General features: G+C 31.0%; 2 protein-coding genes across 5 annotated transcripts in view; one reads left to right on the plus strand and one right to left on the minus strand.

Moving 5' to 3' along the window:
• LOC134711241 (serine/arginine repetitive matrix protein 2-like) overlaps nt 1-6,843 on the minus strand; it is a 25,437-nt gene extending 18,594 nt beyond the window's left edge. The window contains exons 1-3 of one of the 4 annotated variants that reach the window (XM_063571733.1): nt 6,727-6,843; nt 4,092-4,150; nt 2,875-2,895 (exon numbers count right to left, since the gene is read on the minus strand). In XM_063571733.1, coding sequence (XP_063427803.1) covers nt 2,875-2,895; nt 4,092-4,143 — 73 coding nt within the window. In that variant the 5' untranslated portion in view covers nt 4,144-4,150; nt 6,727-6,843. The remainder of the gene's footprint in view (nt 1-2,874; nt 2,896-4,091; nt 4,151-6,726) is intronic. The other 3 variants (XM_063571734.1, XM_063571737.1, XM_063571736.1) reach the window with 3 other exon arrangements.
• Nucleotides 6,832-16,255, plus strand: LOC134711243 (copper chaperone for superoxide dismutase-like). The gene is made up of 7 exons (XM_063571738.1): nt 6,832-6,967; nt 8,714-8,774; nt 9,652-9,786; nt 11,777-11,966; nt 12,947-12,980; nt 13,418-13,554; nt 14,629-16,255. Exons 1-7 carry the CDS (start codon nt 6,950-6,952, stop codon nt 14,762-14,764), a joined length of 711 nt encoding a protein of 236 aa, XP_063427808.1. The 5' UTR covers nt 6,832-6,949; the 3' UTR covers nt 14,765-16,255.
• The last annotated feature ends 2,465 nt before the right edge of the window (nt 16,256-18,720 follow it).

Genomic DNA, 18,720 nt, shown 5'->3' on the forward strand with positions numbered 1-18,720 from the left:
TGCGGACTTAGAAAATTGAAATCGGATGAAACTCACGTTTTCAGGAGGGGTGGGTGGTCTTCCCTTCTGTGTCTTACACCGGAAGTTCAGAGGCCTAAAACTTGCAAAAAGAGTGCAAACCCCCAGGTATATAACTACTGATCGTAATTATTATTGAAATACCCATAGGAAACAACTACTTGCGGTTTCAGGTCCATTTGAGGTAAAAATCGAAAAATATAGTGAAATTCCATATTTTTGGTCCAAATGACCTTCTGTAGACTGCTGAACCAAGATCAGATTCACTCCCACCAAACAACTGTTGGGTAAATTTGTTAACTGGTGTCAACTCTACATGCAGGCTACAGCTGGATACCTTTACCAGCATCCCTGGGTCTTCAGGGGCAAGATAAAGGACAAAAAATCGGCAAAATTGATGTTTTTTGCACCTGATGACAAACTTTGGGGCAAATTCCCCCACCCACCACCATGTCCTCACCCTGACCACTCCGTCCTGTGATCACCTACATTAGATTTAAAGGAATCAATATGCTTCAGCAGCAGGGTTAAGCTCATTGTAGAAACAAACGAAAATTGGACATTTTCTGAAAACAATTCAGCATGGTAAGTCTTAAAATGCAACCCCTATGCCTTTATACTTCTGCACTATGATTCTTCTGTTTACTGATGAAAACTGAACAGCTGCGCCATGAGCGCATGATACACCCATCGCATTTTCAAAAAATAAATTTCAATATCTCCTTAATGTCTTATTATAAATTAATGAAAATCAAGTAGCAACTAACAAAGGTACTAGTATGCTATAATATGTCCTATTTTTACATGTCCCACTCCAAACATTGCCTAGTTTGGGGGAGCCCCTTTTTCAAAATCCAGTTTCTGCATCTAGCAAGCTCACATTTTTAGTTAATTTAACCCTACACAGCCTCATACCAAGAAATGTTTAATATATATATATATTAATTCAATTTGTTTGTTCTTGTTTGTACAAAGAGAAAATATCCTGGGTTTTTTTTTCTAATCAGATAAGAAGTGTTTTTTTCCAATTTTTCCAAATTCTCAGAAACTTCATCAAATGATCCACTTCAGACCTCCTAGATAAACTATTTATATACTGCTATACTTATTTGTGCACATATATATATATCATCATATATATATTTATATAACAAAAATGTTTAAATCTGTAAATTTACAAAAGCAAATTTTTGTTTTCCCTTATCCGGATTCCAAAATTCATGCTGTTGGGATATTGAGACAACATCCTCTGTACTGTGTCCAGCCCTCAAGAGCACTCGGCCACCTAGACTAAACTAAAAATTTAGCATTCAGTTGGTCTAGTATTACCATACCTTGTTATAATAATATATTGTAACTATTTATTTGTTCTCCCAATTCAGGGCCTTAATGACACTTGTATCACTTAAGATTTTGTAAACTGATACAGAGGTTACTTATTTCAAAATAAATAAGGAAATCTTTTTTTAAATTTCCAGTCCCACTTATTGAAACAATCCAACTATTTTCCCTTGTGTGACCTCTGTCATTTAAAGAACTTTGTTAACCCTGTGACCTGTTAATTAAACATCATTTCTAGAAATTGCAGTGATTCCTATCAATAAAGGATAGATTCTGCTATTATGCATTCTGCTTTTATTTATTTTTTTTTTATTTTATTTTTATTATTATTAAGTTTTAAGTTCTGCACAACCACTTTATGAATTTCATGCATTAGACTGGCTTTTAAGGATTTCCCTGTATCAGGAACACTCTTGGGAATTTTGGTCCTCAAAGCTCATCAACTTCGTACCATATTTGGCCTTCTTTTTTTTTAACTTAAAGTTGGCTCCATGCCTTTCAATGTATTTATCAACGATTTACTACAATCAATTAAATTTACATGCATGATACCCTCAGTAAACCAGTCTTGGATTTTAATGGATGATGATCGTGAGAACATTGCAAAAGTAAATCCTACAAAATGAACAATTAGAATAACAATTTGCATGCACATGTATGTATTCTTCATGGGGTTCATAGTTCAAGTCATGTGCACCTTATTGATGTTTAATGGATCTTTATATTTCACCCAGAAATAGGTTTATAATCTTATTGTTGCCATATTTTCCTACAACAAAATGTTAACAGGCCAGAAAATTTTGATATGTTATTTGCAAAGGCTAAAACAATTTTCATTTTGTAACACAATCGTAGGCAAACCTTGGATCTGGCAAAAATTTCTTTTGATCCTTTCACTATTGGCTAAATCTATCAAACCAAGGAAAACATTTTAAAATTTTTACCATATCATGGTAAAGTTTAAATAAATTATAAACATACAAATTCATCTTCTTATTAGGGTGAACTCAATCATACTTTCCTTGTCAAATCAGTCAATCTGTAATGATTGGTAAGAATTTGATTGAAGAACACTTTTCAATTGAATCAATTTGAATGTCAGATGGTGTACACTAACATGATAAAAGTACTAGTATCTAATCATAATATTCAAAAGCTGATTTGACAGTAAGTTCATGAAATGTTTAAAGTTTCACAAAATTTTACAAACACAAAATGATTTTCATTGTTCTTCTGAGCCTGAGATACAAATTTTGATATTTCTAATAATTATTAATGTCCAGCAAAAAATTATGAAAGATATTGAGAGTAAAAAAAATTGTCTTTACTTTATTTATATTATACTTTAAAAATTTACTTACAATTTTTCTGTTTTGTTGTTTCATGAGCTAAATGTGTACAATGGTAAATTGATACCAATGATCCATGTCAAATTTCATACATGTACATGCATATAAAAATTTAACAAACAATTAACTAACTGCAAAAAAAACAAACAAACGAAAAGCAACTTACTTTCAGTGTAGGCTTTTGGAGCTGTAAAATATTTGCCATGTTACAGAAAATATGTACTTTTTACTGTTTAGGAAAGAACTGTAATGTATTTTAAGCTTGGCCCTTGTAAAATGTAGATTTTACTGTTTAGGGGCACTTAGCAGAGCTAGTAATCAGATATTCTTGACAGAAAAAATCTAGTTTTGCAAAAGGTCAAGTTTAAAATACAATACAGTTATTTCCTTTTTAATGCCACATTCAAAATAACTTCTATTTTAGTAAATATTTCGGCTTTAAAATGCCATCAATGAAAAAGTCAGCAAAACATCAATATCGTCTTTAGCATCTACAATTTGTGATGTCATACTATATGATATATGCATACTATACCCAATGTCAAACATAAACACAGGACTTAATTATACCTTTGATATGTTTTGAATAGGTTTAAACATTGACAAGACAGAGATTTTGAGGCACAAATGACTTTTTTAGTTTAAAAATTTTAGAAATGATTTGGTGGCTTTCCTTACATGTAGTTAGACTGGTAGAACCTACAATCTAACCCTTAAATTTTATTTGTCAATGTCCAACTAAAATTAATGTTCCACACGAATTGCATTAGAATTGTAAAATTCTAGGAGTACATACTGACATACATGTACATTATTGTATGCTAAAAACTTTACAAATTAAACAAACTGTCTCAGACAGGCTCAGTATGACACTATCTCCTTGAAATGGTTACAAATTATTAATCATTGTGTGACAATACAATAAGCAATCAACAATGCAACATGACAGTTTAATATAAATTGTAGTTCAATACATGCTTATATGACTGTACATTTTAATATGTATCTTGGATGAGATATTAATAAAATAAATTATTTATAGACAAAAACATGTAAGCCATACAAATTAGCTATACAAATCAAAATATATATACAAATAACATGTAGCTATACATAATGAATATATACAAATTCAAATTCACCTTTACAGAGTCTAAAGGGCTTTGGATAATTTATTTTCTGTTAGCTATATATACATGTACATGTAGTACACCAAAATGAAAATGAAATTATGCAATATTAATGATTATCCAAATTGTTGAAGATGTTGTTAACTGAAATGACACCATCTTCAATCTTGGTTTTCATTCCTAAAAAGCTTACTAGTAAACAGAAAGGCTTAAGATCGTGAAAAGACAAATTGTAGACAGAAATAATACTTACAGATCAGCTGTGATATACTCAAATCAGCTTTTCCCCTCTTCTTGGTAGGCATGATTTTTCTAAAAATAGAAAAATAAACATTTGTACACACACATGTATCAAACTACAAGCAATTTACAACTGAAATTATACATGATGTATTTGCTAATTTTCTTGCATCTGATGGATGATCAGACATGTCAGAAGCTATTTATAATACAAATAAAATTATTTGTAAGGTACAATGTGTCAAAATTAATATTGCTTATATATAATTAGGTGTCTAAACATTAATATTTGATTCACTGGAATTTTACCATACCAATTTTTGTTTCAACATCCGATTTTTGTAGCCCTTAACCATTACATTTTTAAAATATAAGTGTAACACCATACTTGGTATATAAATTTACACAGAATGTCTTCAATTATCAATTCCTGGAATAATATAAGTTATTGCAACATAACATTGTAAGTTTCATTCTTTTGAATTGAAAGTGTCCTAATTTAATTTAGTACATGACATACATGTATGTAAACTACACAATATAAAGCTCGAAATATTGTATAGAAACCTGTCTATTGCTGATGAATGTATGTTGCCTACTAGTATTATAGCATACAATGTACATGTATCTTTTTAGTTATTTTAGTTGTTGAAATGTAGGTCATGTAAGTTGATGTTTAATTTAATAAAATTTAATTTTGGATGTAACACGTCATCTGATTGGCTGACATTGTTTTGTTTATCAGCCAAAAGACATAATTTTGTCATGAAACCGTGATGTCATTATGATTTATACCGGTTTAAAATGAAATTAAGAATTAAATTATAAGAAATGACTAATATTTTTCTGTCTATTCGAAATAACATAAAAACTGTGGTGCACCCTTTAACATCACCCACTATTTAGGTTATTCAGTGTGCACCACATTTATGATGTTATATCTTCATAGACAGAAAAAATATTAGTCATTCCTTAGATAGTACATACATGTAATTGGTACAAATAAGTGGTAATACTTTTACTACTTTATCAAAACTTTACTTAGTCTTAGATGTTTTTAATGATGGACATACAAGTTTTACGTCTTTTTGATAGGGACATATATGTACTTGCATGGTATATGATTTTCAATTTAAAAAGTTATAACTTAAAGTTTACAATAATGATTAATGTCATGAATGTGACTAACTTTCATTTGATGTCCTTTGAATAACAATCAATTTTGAACTCTGACATTAGGCCCTTAAAAAATGTATGGATCGCAATTCTGAGTGTCTTCAATGTGTATAAAGTATTGTGAAAAACATGACATAAGACATAAGACATAAAGCTTTATTTAGATTCGGTATAAGCAAGCAATTACAATCATAAGGGGTCTCACTAATTAGCAACAACAAGCGTCAAGAAGCGACAACAAGCGTCAACAAGCGACAACAAGCGACAACAAGAATTATTTTTAGCGACAACAAGCGACAAGAAGACTATTTAGCGACAAGAAAACATTCTTTTTTATTAGACATAAAGAAATTTGTATGTAATGTTGTTTTTTTTTTAATTTAAGAGCAGATGTCTAATTAAAATGTTTTATTATATAGATAGATGAAGAAATGAAACATTTGTGAGGAAGAAAAAGTTTGTGAAGTTTATATTAGTATATTGGTAGATGAAGATATTAAACATTTGTGTAGAAGAAATAGATTGAGCTTCTTTTTTTTATTTTTAAATATGAAGACTATATGTATAAGATAATGTATGTATCTGTTTTCATCAAAGTCAAAGTATAAATAAACGAATGGAGATATATATGGAGTGTAAGGAAAAGTGATCTCACAATACAATAATTAAACGTAATACTGGCTGTTATACATAATAGATGATAAAATAAATATGTAAATAATATTTCATTTTTTCTATCAAATTAACTTTCTTGTCACTAAATCGTTTTCTTTTGCATATTCTTTTAATATTTATTGCAATAATTAATCCTATGTTTTCTTGTCACTAAATAGCTTATTGTCGCTTGTTGTCGCTAAAATATTTCTTGTTGTCGCTTGTTGACGCTTGTTGTCGCTAAAATTCTTGTTGTCGCTAATTAGTGAGACCGATCATAAGCTCTGAAGAGCTTTTAAAACCGACATAACAACAAATAAAACAAAACATACATATGATTATATGAACATGAAAATGGCGCACATCAGACTTGATTTTACATTAAAATGTCAACTTGTGTTTACAGTCCACTGTCATAATCTTTTGATATGCCCACAAGTTAAATGATCACTTTTCATACAGAGCCTATCATTGACATTACTGCAATATTCAATAAGGATGCAAGGAAAAATCTAAATGCATGTCAGTTAAAAAAAGGGGGATGGGTCGTCAGATCCCATCAATAATCACCACACCTACAAATTTAAAGAACAACGGTTATTTAATCTAAAACAAATAATTGGTTTTGCTTATTTTGATCTTGATTTGTTGGGATCATGGTGTGATGCATATAATTTAGAAATTCGTGTTTGCTGTCGTCCATGAAAAATTAATAAACTTCAAAAATCAATGCTTGTCAGGTTTGTCTACGAACACCCGTTTTCTTTATGATATGGACATGATCATTAACTGCATAATGTAAAGCATTCATATTTGACCCAAATACACTTTAAAGCTACAAAAAGTTCACCAACATTGCAAACAAAACATCACAAACATTTCAAAATTTAAAGCGGGTGTAAAAAACACCACGTGACACTTCACAAAACACAGTGAAAAGTCTAGAAAGCTTCCGAAAAAGATCAACAAGTGGCAGACAACTCAGAAAAAGGACTAACAACAGAAGTGACATAAATCATACATAATACTATATTTTGAACTATGTCAGTAAACTGCACTGTAAGAATATACATGTCGACTAAAAGAAGACTTGAAATTAAAAAGAACAGTTGTTTTTTTGCTAATATTTACTGTAAATTAGTTAATAGAAAAAAGGGGGAGGTAAAAATGATGAGCTGCTCCTGAAGGAACAATAAAAAAAATATACTTTAGCCTGAGAAAAGGACAATAGTTAATGACAAAAAAGAATACATTTATACACAACAAACTTAAGTTGGAACACAGGCACATATCATAGATGTTTTGGGGCAGAAATATAATATGCCAGTCGACTGTTATGCCTCCGCTATTAGTATTAACACAATTTATACTGCACCAGTCCACTGGCAATGGCATATATTTCCGCCTCAAAATATCTATGATACTCGCCCCTGTGGATAGAACAAGACAAACTCCTAAATAAACAAAGGTCAATTAATGATAGGTCCTGCTGAAGGATTATGAAGAAGTTCCTGTCCTACTTAATAAAGTTATTGGCACACACCTACTCCAAATAATACGCTGGTTGCAAGATACTCTTGTTAGTTGAATCTGTCATGAGACTTCCATCTCCCGGTGACAAAAATGTAGGCATTGTCACTTCCAACACATGGTGAGCCAAATGCCATGTGTACAAGTTTGATGTTATTTTCTGCCAAAAAAAATAGTGGAATTAAAATCTAGATGGTCGTCCTCCCTTTAGTCGTACGGCTATTGAGATTATGAACTTTCATTTGACTTTTGGATTTAGATTATTTCAAAACTACCCTTTAGGATGATGATCCTGAAAACTTTTCCGACAGTGCTCGCCTTGATACAGTCACACCTTCTAATTAGTAAATTTTTCACAAGAAAAAGACAGGATTCAAGAAATACAATGTAACCTTTTATGATGTCAAGAAAGTATTTTGGATTTTTGGAATTACACTTTTCAGGAAAATGTCCAGCAAAAAAAATTACAAAAAGAAGTACATTAATTTATATTTATTCATGTTATTTGAACAATATTAATAAGAAGATAGGGTATGGGGGCCAATACACCTTATCGCTAATCCCGGCTGACCCTGCTGCTTGAACTTTTGACGCCAACAACAATCACTTTTCCATTGTGGCGTCTGATATTTTGTTTTATGACGTCAACATTTTACGGGAACCTGTGTGAAATCCAGCAAAAATAAATAGCGATAAGGTGTATGAGAAAACTCTCCATTCAAGTCACAATGTATAAAAAGTTAACAATTATAGCACACATCATGTTTGTCATCAAAGAGAGAAAAATGAATGAAAAACAAATACAAATGTATAATATAACAAGACAGCTACACACAGCTTGGGACAGACAAATAAAGAGTTTGGCAGGGTTTACTAGTTTTTGTAGCCTTCAACAACATTTCTGGTACAACATTGTGATTTACAAAGTAGGAATATACGTCAAATCTAGCATTAAGATTTAAATCTAAGCATACATTTTCTGGATTATAGAGCTAGACTTTTCTACAAAAGTTTGTAGAACACAAAACAAAAAAACAAGACACGAGGTGATTCAATCAAGTAAAACTTAATTGCCGGTATGAAGTGAATTTCTGTGAAAAAAATCTGACTGCTGATCTTTCACAATGATGTATAATACCAAATGATATTTCAGAGTTAATCACCCACAATCACTGGAATTCACTGAAAAATCACCACCACAATTTCAAATGGTAACCTAAAAGGTCAGTTTTATAATCTAAAAACCTTCAAATGACATCCAATTTTATTTTTTAGATGGAGTTTGCTGTGGAGGGCTGTCCTCACAAGGCAAAGAAAGCACTCGATGGAAAAGATGGTAATTTTATGGCACCATTTCATATCGTCACAATATTTGGATCACTATCTATATAGTTTTAACCAAATCTCTTTAAAAACTGTTTGAATAAAAAAAACAAAAAAAACAACAGGGGACTACAAATGAAAATTAGGTTTTAAAGACATCTGTTCCATGCCTGCTTGATTTTTTTTTTTTTTTTTTATTTTGTTGGCTTTGTGTTACTGTGACTTTGAGATGAAGATCAGCAATAAATACCCTGTTTATTTTCTTTTTGTGTGTTTTTTGGTGTGCATGTACTGATTTTTTGTCATGGATGGATACCCATATCCTATGTTTTTTATATTCTATATTATTGTTTAGCTAAATCCAGATCCATACATATGCTTCATTGCAGAATTTTAACTCTTTTATACATGTTATATATTTCTCAGCTAGCAGTCATAAATTCTTAATTAGATGAGAATCAATTTGCGTCAATAACAGTTTCAGCAAGTAAAGATGTTAAGAAATCTTATCAGATGATTAGAATTTATGTAATTTATAACCCATTTAAATATAAATGACTACCCTTTGGTATACTACTTCCGTGAAATTGTACTCCATTTATATTTTTAACAATGACATACTTAAAAAGTGACCCATACCAGGGATGCACTTCTTGTAGGTTGAGAACCCCTGTGATTTGTCTCCTGATTATCTTGTTCCACAACCTTTACCCAATAGCCGAAAGGAATCTGTGACGTATCCATCCATATTTAGAAGTGTACATATACAGATACAACTGAAAAACTAATAAAGTACCAACATAATAGAATATGAATAGAATAAAATAGATAAATAAGTGAACAAAATTAGCATGTGATGGTTAAAACTGCTTTTTTCTTTTCTTAAACAGGTATCCAGTCAGTTTCTATAGAGTCTGGATCAAACTCATTGGTTGTACAGTCAAACCTAAGTTCCACACAAGTCAATAATATCATAGAAACATCAGGACAGAGGGGTGTGTTGATGGGCTATGGAGGGTTAACTGGTAAGTTGATAATTGCCAACTTTACAAAATCTACATGGGGGATTTTTAGTGGAAGAGGACCCTTATATCTATAACAGTGGCATAGCTATTGGAAAAGTTGTAGGAAGGTGTTCCAGAAAAAAATAAAAACAGCCTTGCCAGACATCATAATTATTTGGAGTAGGGTGCCACCCCCCTATAAGCACAAAAAATGATTTATAAAATTATTTGTAAGCATATACTTACAATGCTACAATTGTGCTACACCACTATATACATATCATTTAAGTGAAACATTTATGGTTTTGATAGTCTAGTTCATATTAAAATAGATATAAGAAGATGTGGAATGAGTGTCAATGAGATTATTCACAATTTGTAAAAGTAAACAATTATCGACACAGTATGGACTGGAATGGTTTTAAATTTTATCTAGACATTTATGGGTTTTTTTCACAGTTGAGACCTGTACAAAGGCTTATAAAATAGAACTCTGAAAAAATATATTATGATAAATTCTTTACCTTGATATTGTTAATCTTCAAGTAATTGTACCAAAATATTTTGTAGATTAGATAAATGTTAACATCATCATATTCAAAAATGATGAAGGCAATGAAACCATAATGTATTATAACTCCATGTTTCTAGATTTGATAGCCACTGATCCTTCACTTTCTAATATACTAGAAGATGCACTTAAATTACAGTTAAATTGAGCAAGTGTTAAAACATAGAGTTTTTAAATTCTGCAGACAGTACGTAGACTGAGCATGCACGAAAGTGTATAAGACACAGATCTATAACGGTTTCTGAATTGGGATATATTCTCAAAAATTGGCGTTTTGTGTACAAAGTTCTTGATAGTTGAAATTGGATTATCTTCCTTGAAATGATCGTTGTAAACATTTTCAGTATTTTGAAATTAAAAAGATCTGTAGCTAATATTGCAATAAAATGCATGCTTTACATTCAAAACAAAATATAACTTTACTAATATTTTAAAAAAGCAATTGTTAAATACAATACAACTGAAAGGCAAACTAAAAGATATATTAACATGTATGAGGAAATAAACGGAAAAATCAAAGCCCCTCCATTTATACTTTACATTTAACTCCGCTCGGAGTCAGAATAATGTGAATTTTTCTTGATAAGCTGAGTATAGTTAACACTAACTACAATAATGTAAAGTAAGAAAGTGTAAGAAGTAATGTGAAGTGAGACTGTTATTTAATTGAATTTGAAATCATGAATAAAGAAGGTAAAAATGGCCATGTTGAATACAGTTCTTTATTTGAATTGTTTATAAGGCTTTAAAAGTGAACTTTATTTATAGTTTCTTATTAATTCATCAATTTTAATCTTTGGGAAAAATATCCTATAAATAGATAATAGTCTCATTGAAGAGAGTGTGTTTGAGTAACCTTTTTTGTCTTGAAGACATTGAAAGCAACAATGTTTTATACATTTTGCTTTTTGATACTATCTTTTTATGCTACATTTCAAGATACTAACTTTAAATATTCACAATAACAAAAAATAAAATATGCCGGTATGGGTCAAGTGAAATACCATTCTAATAACAGAACAGAATGTGCAAGGGTTGTATAGCCATTCGAGGTTGTTAAAAACTTCCATTTGTTGTAATAATAGAGTTGGTTTGTTAGAATAACAAATTTTTAATTCAAAATAAGGGAAAGTGGCAATGTTATGTCTGTCTGTTTAGGTCACACTTTGTTGTCAGTATAATTGAATTTATGTGACTGTCATACAAATGAGATGTTTAGCTAGCTAATTAATCAGGTTTAATTCAGCATTGTCTAAGAAAATGCCTGTAGCAAGTCAAGAATATTACAGTTGTTATCCATTGGTTTGATGTGTTTGAGCTTTTGAATTTGCCATTTGATTAGGGACTTTCCCTTTTGAATTATCTCAGAGTTTGGTATTTTTGTTACCTGTACTTTACTTTTAGCTAGACATTACCTGCAGCTTCTTGATTTTATTACAGGTAAACCCAACCTTGGTGCTGCAGTTGCTCTGATGGATACAGGGTTAGATAGTAAAGTAAAGGGAGTAGTACGATTTGTACAGGTAGATGATGCCACCTGTGTAGTAGATGGAACATTAGATGGTTTATTACCAGGAAAGTATGGGGTTTATCTACATGAATTTGGAGATATCTCAGCTGGTTGTAATAGGTGAGATTTTTTCAGATATTTACCGAGTTAGGAGACATTTCAGCTGGTCGAATATATGAGATTTTATCAGATAGTTACATGAGTTTGGCGACATCTCATCTGGTTGTAATAGGTGAGATTTTTAAAATCTGATATCTACATGAGTTTGAAAACATCTTAGTCGATTGAAATAGGTGAGATTTTATCAGATATCTACATGAGTTTAGAGAAATCTCATCTGGTTGTAATAGGTGAGATTTTTAAAATCTGATATCTACATGAGTTTGGAAACATCTTAGTTGATTGAAATAGGTGAGATTAAATCAGATATCTAAATGAGTTTGGAGACATCTCAGCTGGTTGTGTTAGGTGAGATTTAATCAGATATCTACATTTATGAGTTTGGAAACATCTCAGCTGGTTGTCATATTTAAGATTTTATCAGAAAAACTATGATTTTAGATAAAATTGAGGATTTTTCAACAAAAGGGTGTTTCTCAGCTACAATCTCATTGAAGATGTGGCAGAGAAACTTCCTTGGTTTTGAAAGACTATTTAATCATCTGCTTATCGCTATTTTGCCTATGAAGTTGCTGTTTTCATTGTCACTTGTCAGAGGCATGTGCCCCCTAAGTTTCCAGCAATAATTTTCTGTTTCAATTGAGAAGCATGATATGAAAAATTATCACAAAAAAAGATAAAAGGAAAAATACACAAAAATCCAATCAAATGGAAAACTAACTGCCTGATTTATGTACAAAATAATGAACAAAAAACACAAATATGTTTACAGCAATAAACAACAACTTTTATGTTAACATGATTTAGCTTAATAATAGCCTTTTTCCATTTGTGTGTTTTTTGCTGTGCGTGTACTGATTTTTGTCAGGGAACTGTTGTCTTTTTTTATATTGATCTGGTATAGTTAGAATATTTTATAAGAATTATTTATTTTTGTAATTTGTAAATTTAAAAAGTTCTAGTTATTTATTTTTTTATAGTTGTGGTGACATTCTTGGGAAATCTTTAAACAAGGTATGTTCAAACATTCTTGGGAAATCTTTAAACAAGGTATGTTCAAAGGTATAGACAGTAAATTTTCAAACTTTCGATGTTTTTTTGTTTTTTTCATCAAACAATCCTTTTGGTAGCCATACATTCTTCAACTATGAGCATAAACCATACCATATTTTAGTTTAAAAAAAACCATACCATATTTTAGTTTAAAAAAAGGCTACAACAAGGCAAAATATTTAAACAAAAAAATAATGACTTTATGATCAATAGAATCTTGAGGCTATATTGATACATAATATTTGTGTGTAAGGTATAAAGATTGATTCAGAAGAAATATTGGAAAATATGTAATAAGAATGACATCATATAATTTTTAGGAAAGAAAAATGGATATCAATACCATTTATTTTTATTATGTTTAAAATTGGTTAATTATAAATGTAATTTTCTTAAAGCCTGTTGGAGAGATTGGTGAAATCACATCTATAGCAGGGAGGGCAGAATTCCGAGTAACTAATAACAATTTTAAAGTTTGGGACATCATTGGTAGATCTTGTGTGTTACATGACCAGGCACAGACAACAGACAATAGGTAAAGGTTCTTGTTAATTTCGGATGCGTTAGGTATATCTCATATATCACTTATAATCAGACACTGTCCAGAGGTGGATTTAGAGGGTTTTTTAGTGCGCAAAAAAATTTGGTGGATTTGATAGGGTATTACTGAAGCTTGACTGGAGGGGACCTCTGGCCTCTGAGGCAGTCAGTGCCCCTCCCCCTTATGACATTTTCAGGATCCGCCATTGCCTGTCTACAGATCAAAGGTAGAATAAGATGGAAAGAATTTTGTGAAGGGTTGGATATCTTTTGAAATTTTTGTGTATAATAAGATTACTGGTATATACTTTCTGCAGGCAATTTTTTTTGTGATGAATGGTGGTTTGTTTATATAACTAGCTAGAAATGAGGCTTAGATGTTTCTTTAGCTTTTTCTGTTTGAAATTCTGAACCAATTTACTATGGTGTTGTGTAAGATTATGTTTTCCTCAACTGTTTATGATGTTGCTGTCCTTTTAGGGAATATCATATTACATGTATTGGAAGATCTTTGTTGATTCAATTTTGAGACAGATAACCAAATTTCTAAGACTGTATGATGAATTTAGATGCGTTAAGAAATTATCTTTTGTTGTTGTCTAGCTCTCTTAATTGAATTAACCATTTAAGAATCTTCAGGGAGCCATGAATATTTTTTTTAAAAGCACCCTAATCAATGAATATTCAACTAATGAATTGAAGTTATTTATATTTTGGTTAGGAACATGGAAATTACCCATAGTCCTTTTCAGGGGAGGGGGACCAGCCCCCCTTTTTGGGGAAAAAATTTGGTTTATTATATAGGGAATCACTGAAGCATGACTGGGGCGGGTACCCTCTTCAGCAGTCAGTGGGTCTCCACTCATGAAAATTTCTGTATTGGCAACTGCTTTTGATTTGGAAATGGTGAACTGATGTATATATATTTATATAACCCAACTATATAACCTTTAGTTCATTCTGATAAAGTAACTTTATAAAATTCAATTTTCAATATTTTTGGATGATAAAGTAAAATCTGATGTATTGTAGATATAATGTATAAAAGGTGATGATTTTATTATTGTAGGTTACTATGTGGGATAGTAGCTAGATCAGCAGGATTATTCCAGAATACCAAAAGAATATGTGCATGTGATGGGGTACCAGTATGGGATGAAAGGGATACACCAGTTGCAGGACCAGGTCGTAAATCCAAGATATGAAAGTAACCAATGCAACATCAGCTTGCTGTCATCATACAGAGGTTCACTGCAGGAAGTGAGAGATACAGTTCAGATAATGGCCATATCACACAGATTTGTAATCATACAAAGTATCATAATTGTATTGTATATTGCTTACAGAAATCCAAATTTAAGTCACCTTTTGATATATTCATTTTTCATTTTGAATATTATTTATCGTACATTCCAAAATTCATTCAAGTTCCCCCGTATAACTCTTCTTTTAACTTTAATTTGATATTCAAACAGTAATTGTTTACCTCCCAAACTTTAAAGTACAAAATGTAATCAAACAGACACAGGTTTATAAGGGGAGGGGCCAGTATAAGATTTATTTCCAGTTTAATAGATGAGAATTCATGTTTTCAAAATATTAACATGATATACAATTTTTCCTAAATTAGGTTGATAATTTGAAATAGGGGAGATAACTCTTTAAAAAAGTAAATCAAACATAACATAATAGACCCCTTTGGAATTCATCCATCACTGGAAAAAACTCTTCAATTATGCCCGCCTTTATGATGCCATTTACCAGAAAGAGGGGATTGCCTATATCCCTGCACTTTTAACGTTCATCTAGTGTATTAATGATCGTCATTATGCAGGATAAACTAGCAATAATGTTTGTTCTGTAGGTTCTGTAGTACACAATTTCCTAATGATACAATTGCTAATTGTCAATTATTAGAATTCAACTTGCCATATAAATCGTGCAATATAGCATCATAGTTTTCCAAAATCTTGCTCCACATGGGAACAGAAGTGACAAGGCCCCTAAACATACAAGTGATATTCACTAAAACCAATTTTTTGACAGAAATGCATCAAACTCAAAAGTTGTCTGTTATGTTATAATTGCATTGGAAATGATATGCAGGTAAAATAAATCAAAGAATTGCTGAGCTAGTTTGTAGGAAACCAGTAGTCCTATCCACAAATACAGTTGTAGTCAGCCCCTATCAAATTAAACATATCCTCTTTTTCCAGTGACAGTCCAAGTTATAGTTTTGGACTATAAAACTGTATAGTTTTACATTTCATGATATAATGTAAAAGTTAACTTGATTTATTTTTAAACTTCACTATTTTTTTGTGTTCATACTATGGGATTAATATGAATATATCTATTTTAATTTAAAATAATCCTGTATGTCTGCATTGTATTTTTTGTATTCTAAATTATTAACTGCAATATATTTTTAAATTTCAAATACACTGATCAAAGGACCATTTCTAATCATACTGTTAATTGATTTATTGAGAAATTTCATCATTTTAGAAAAAAATCATTTATGAAATAAAAGATAATTAAATTTGTATTAAGAATAGCCAATTAAATCATTGACATGATTACTTTGTAACTTCGTATTAATTCTGAGGTAGAAAAAACAAATTATTTGGTTGATTGATTATTCATTGCACAATGAAATAATTATTATCATGTAAATCTATTGTGTGAATATTCAAGAAATCAAAAATAAAATTTAAATAATGATTGTTTCATTTAATACTCATGATCAAGTGCAACAGTTATTTCCCTTTAATTTTCCTTGTCTACACATGTTGACCCTAGTATGAACTGTTTATTACTTGATGTACATCATCTGCTTTTCTACTGGGTTTTCCAATTGAAAAATCCAGTTATTTTTAGGAGAAGTACATCAGAATGGCAGCTGTCAACAGTTTCTGTTTTATAATTTATAAACCATTCAACCAAGCCTTTTCAAATTAGAATAATTGATACTAATGACAAAATGGGAATCACTTCAATATTGACTATTTTCACTTATTACATTGGAGAAATTATTGTCCTTGATTATTATATATTGGAAAATGAAACTTTATGTTGTTTCTGTTCAATTACTTATGAATCCTTCTACCATGGGTTTTCAACCAATATTGAAGATATTAACCTCTACGGTTCAGGAGTTATTGTCCTTGATCTATTGGAAATTTGTACATGAAGTAATTTCTGTGCAATTTCTTGTGAACCAATTGTCCAATGCTTTCAAAAATTCAATATGTTGTAACTGATTTAAACAAAAATTGATCTAATTTGAAATGGCTGATTTTTCAGTTTTTGTCGAGCCTGTGACTTTTGTTGCAGAAAGCTCGACATAGGGATAGTGATACAGAAGCGGCGGCTATGGCTAACTTTGTGTAAGGATGCTTCATGTAAAAAGGTTTCTGTCAGTCACATGACCAATATCCTTGACCTCATTTTCGTGGGTTCAGTGACCACTTAAAAAAAAGTTAAGATTTTTTGCAATGTTAAATTCTCTCTTATTATAAGTAATAGGATAACTATATTTGGTATGTGCGTACCTTGCAAGGACCTCTTGCCAGTCGGACAGTTTTCACTTGACCTCAACTTTATTTCATTGATCAATGAACAAGGTTAAGTTTTGGTGGTCAAGTCCATATCTCAGATTTTATAATCAATAGGTCTACTATATTTGGTGTATGGAATGATTGTAAGATGTACATGTCTAGCTGGCAGATGTCATCTGACCTTGACCTCATTTTCATAGTTTAATGGTCAAAGTTAGGTTTTTGAGTTTTTGTCTCCTTTTCTATTACTATATGCAACAGGTCAACTATATTTGGTGTATGGAAATATTTTATGATCTATATGCAAGTTGCACAGGTTTTATTTGACCTTGACCTGATTTTCACGGTTCATTACTCAGTGTTAAGTTTTTGTGTTTTGGTCTGTTTTTCTTAAACTATAAGCTTTAGGTTAACTATATTTGTTGTATGGAAGAATTGTTAGCTGTACATACCTGTCTGGCATGGTTCATCTGACCTTGACCTCATTTTCATGGTTCAAAGGTCAATGTTTAGTTTTCTTGGTTTATGTAAAGTTTATGTGACAGTTGTAATAAAGCTTTAAATTTAGGACTATCAACATAATATCAATGATTTGTAAAGAAGGTGAGACATTTCAGTGTGTGCACTCGTGTGTTGTCCAGGAGTTATGGTACTTGATAGATTGAAAAAAAATCACTTTATGTTGTTTCTTTGTAATCACTTATGAACCTTTCAGCCAATGCTAATACTGATGACAAAAATTTGATTTTGACTATTTTTGTTATTGTTGTTCAGTAATTTGGTCCTTGTTAATTTGATAAAAAGGCAAAGAATGCGGCAGGTAGTAAAAAAAAACCTTAAAGGGCCTATCAAAATACAGAAAACCCAATCTGTTGTCAATTTGATAGCTCATTCCTTGTTTATTAAGTATCTTATTGGTTAAGGGCGATTCCATTCCAAAATGATTCTTCTGATTGGGTTATCTTAACTCATATTGATCACTGACGTCCAAATCACACTAATTTAAAAGACAGCTCCTTTAAAATAGGCTTTACCAATTTCAACTAAACTTGCATGAATTCGTCTGCAGGACACCCTTGCTTTTTTCTGTTCTTATCTAAGTGCAGATTTAAAAGGTGTGATACCTTTTTTCAGCACAACTCCTTTAAAGGAATTGATCCACTCCATATTGAAGTTATTGCCTTTATCAACCTTTCTTTGGATTGAAAATTCTAACAGGTAGATAGAAACTTTGAATAGCAAAAATAATCAGCAAGACAAGAAATAAGTCAATATGGCAAATAGTCAGTTGACACCTAATTGGAGTTATTACCCCTTAAACATAATTTTCTGAAAATTGTTTTGGTCTGTTGTTCTAATACTGTATGCAATAGTTCTACTATATTTGGTGTATGGCATGATTTAATGGTGTATATGTCCATCTGGCAGGTATCATCGACCTTGACCTCATTTTCATGGTTCAGAGCTTTAAGTTAGATTTTTGTGTTTTGATCTGTTGTTCTAATACTAAATGGTGTATGCAAAAGGTTAACTATATTTTAAAACAATCAATAAGATTGAAACATAGATGAATAGTGAAAACATAAAAATACAAAAGTTAT

Source organism: Mytilus trossulus, chromosome 3 (genome assembly GCF_036588685.1).
Source record: "Mytilus trossulus isolate FHL-02 chromosome 3, PNRI_Mtr1.1.1.hap1, whole genome shotgun sequence".
Lineage (NCBI taxonomy): Eukaryota > Metazoa > Mollusca > Bivalvia > Mytilida > Mytilidae > Mytilus > Mytilus trossulus.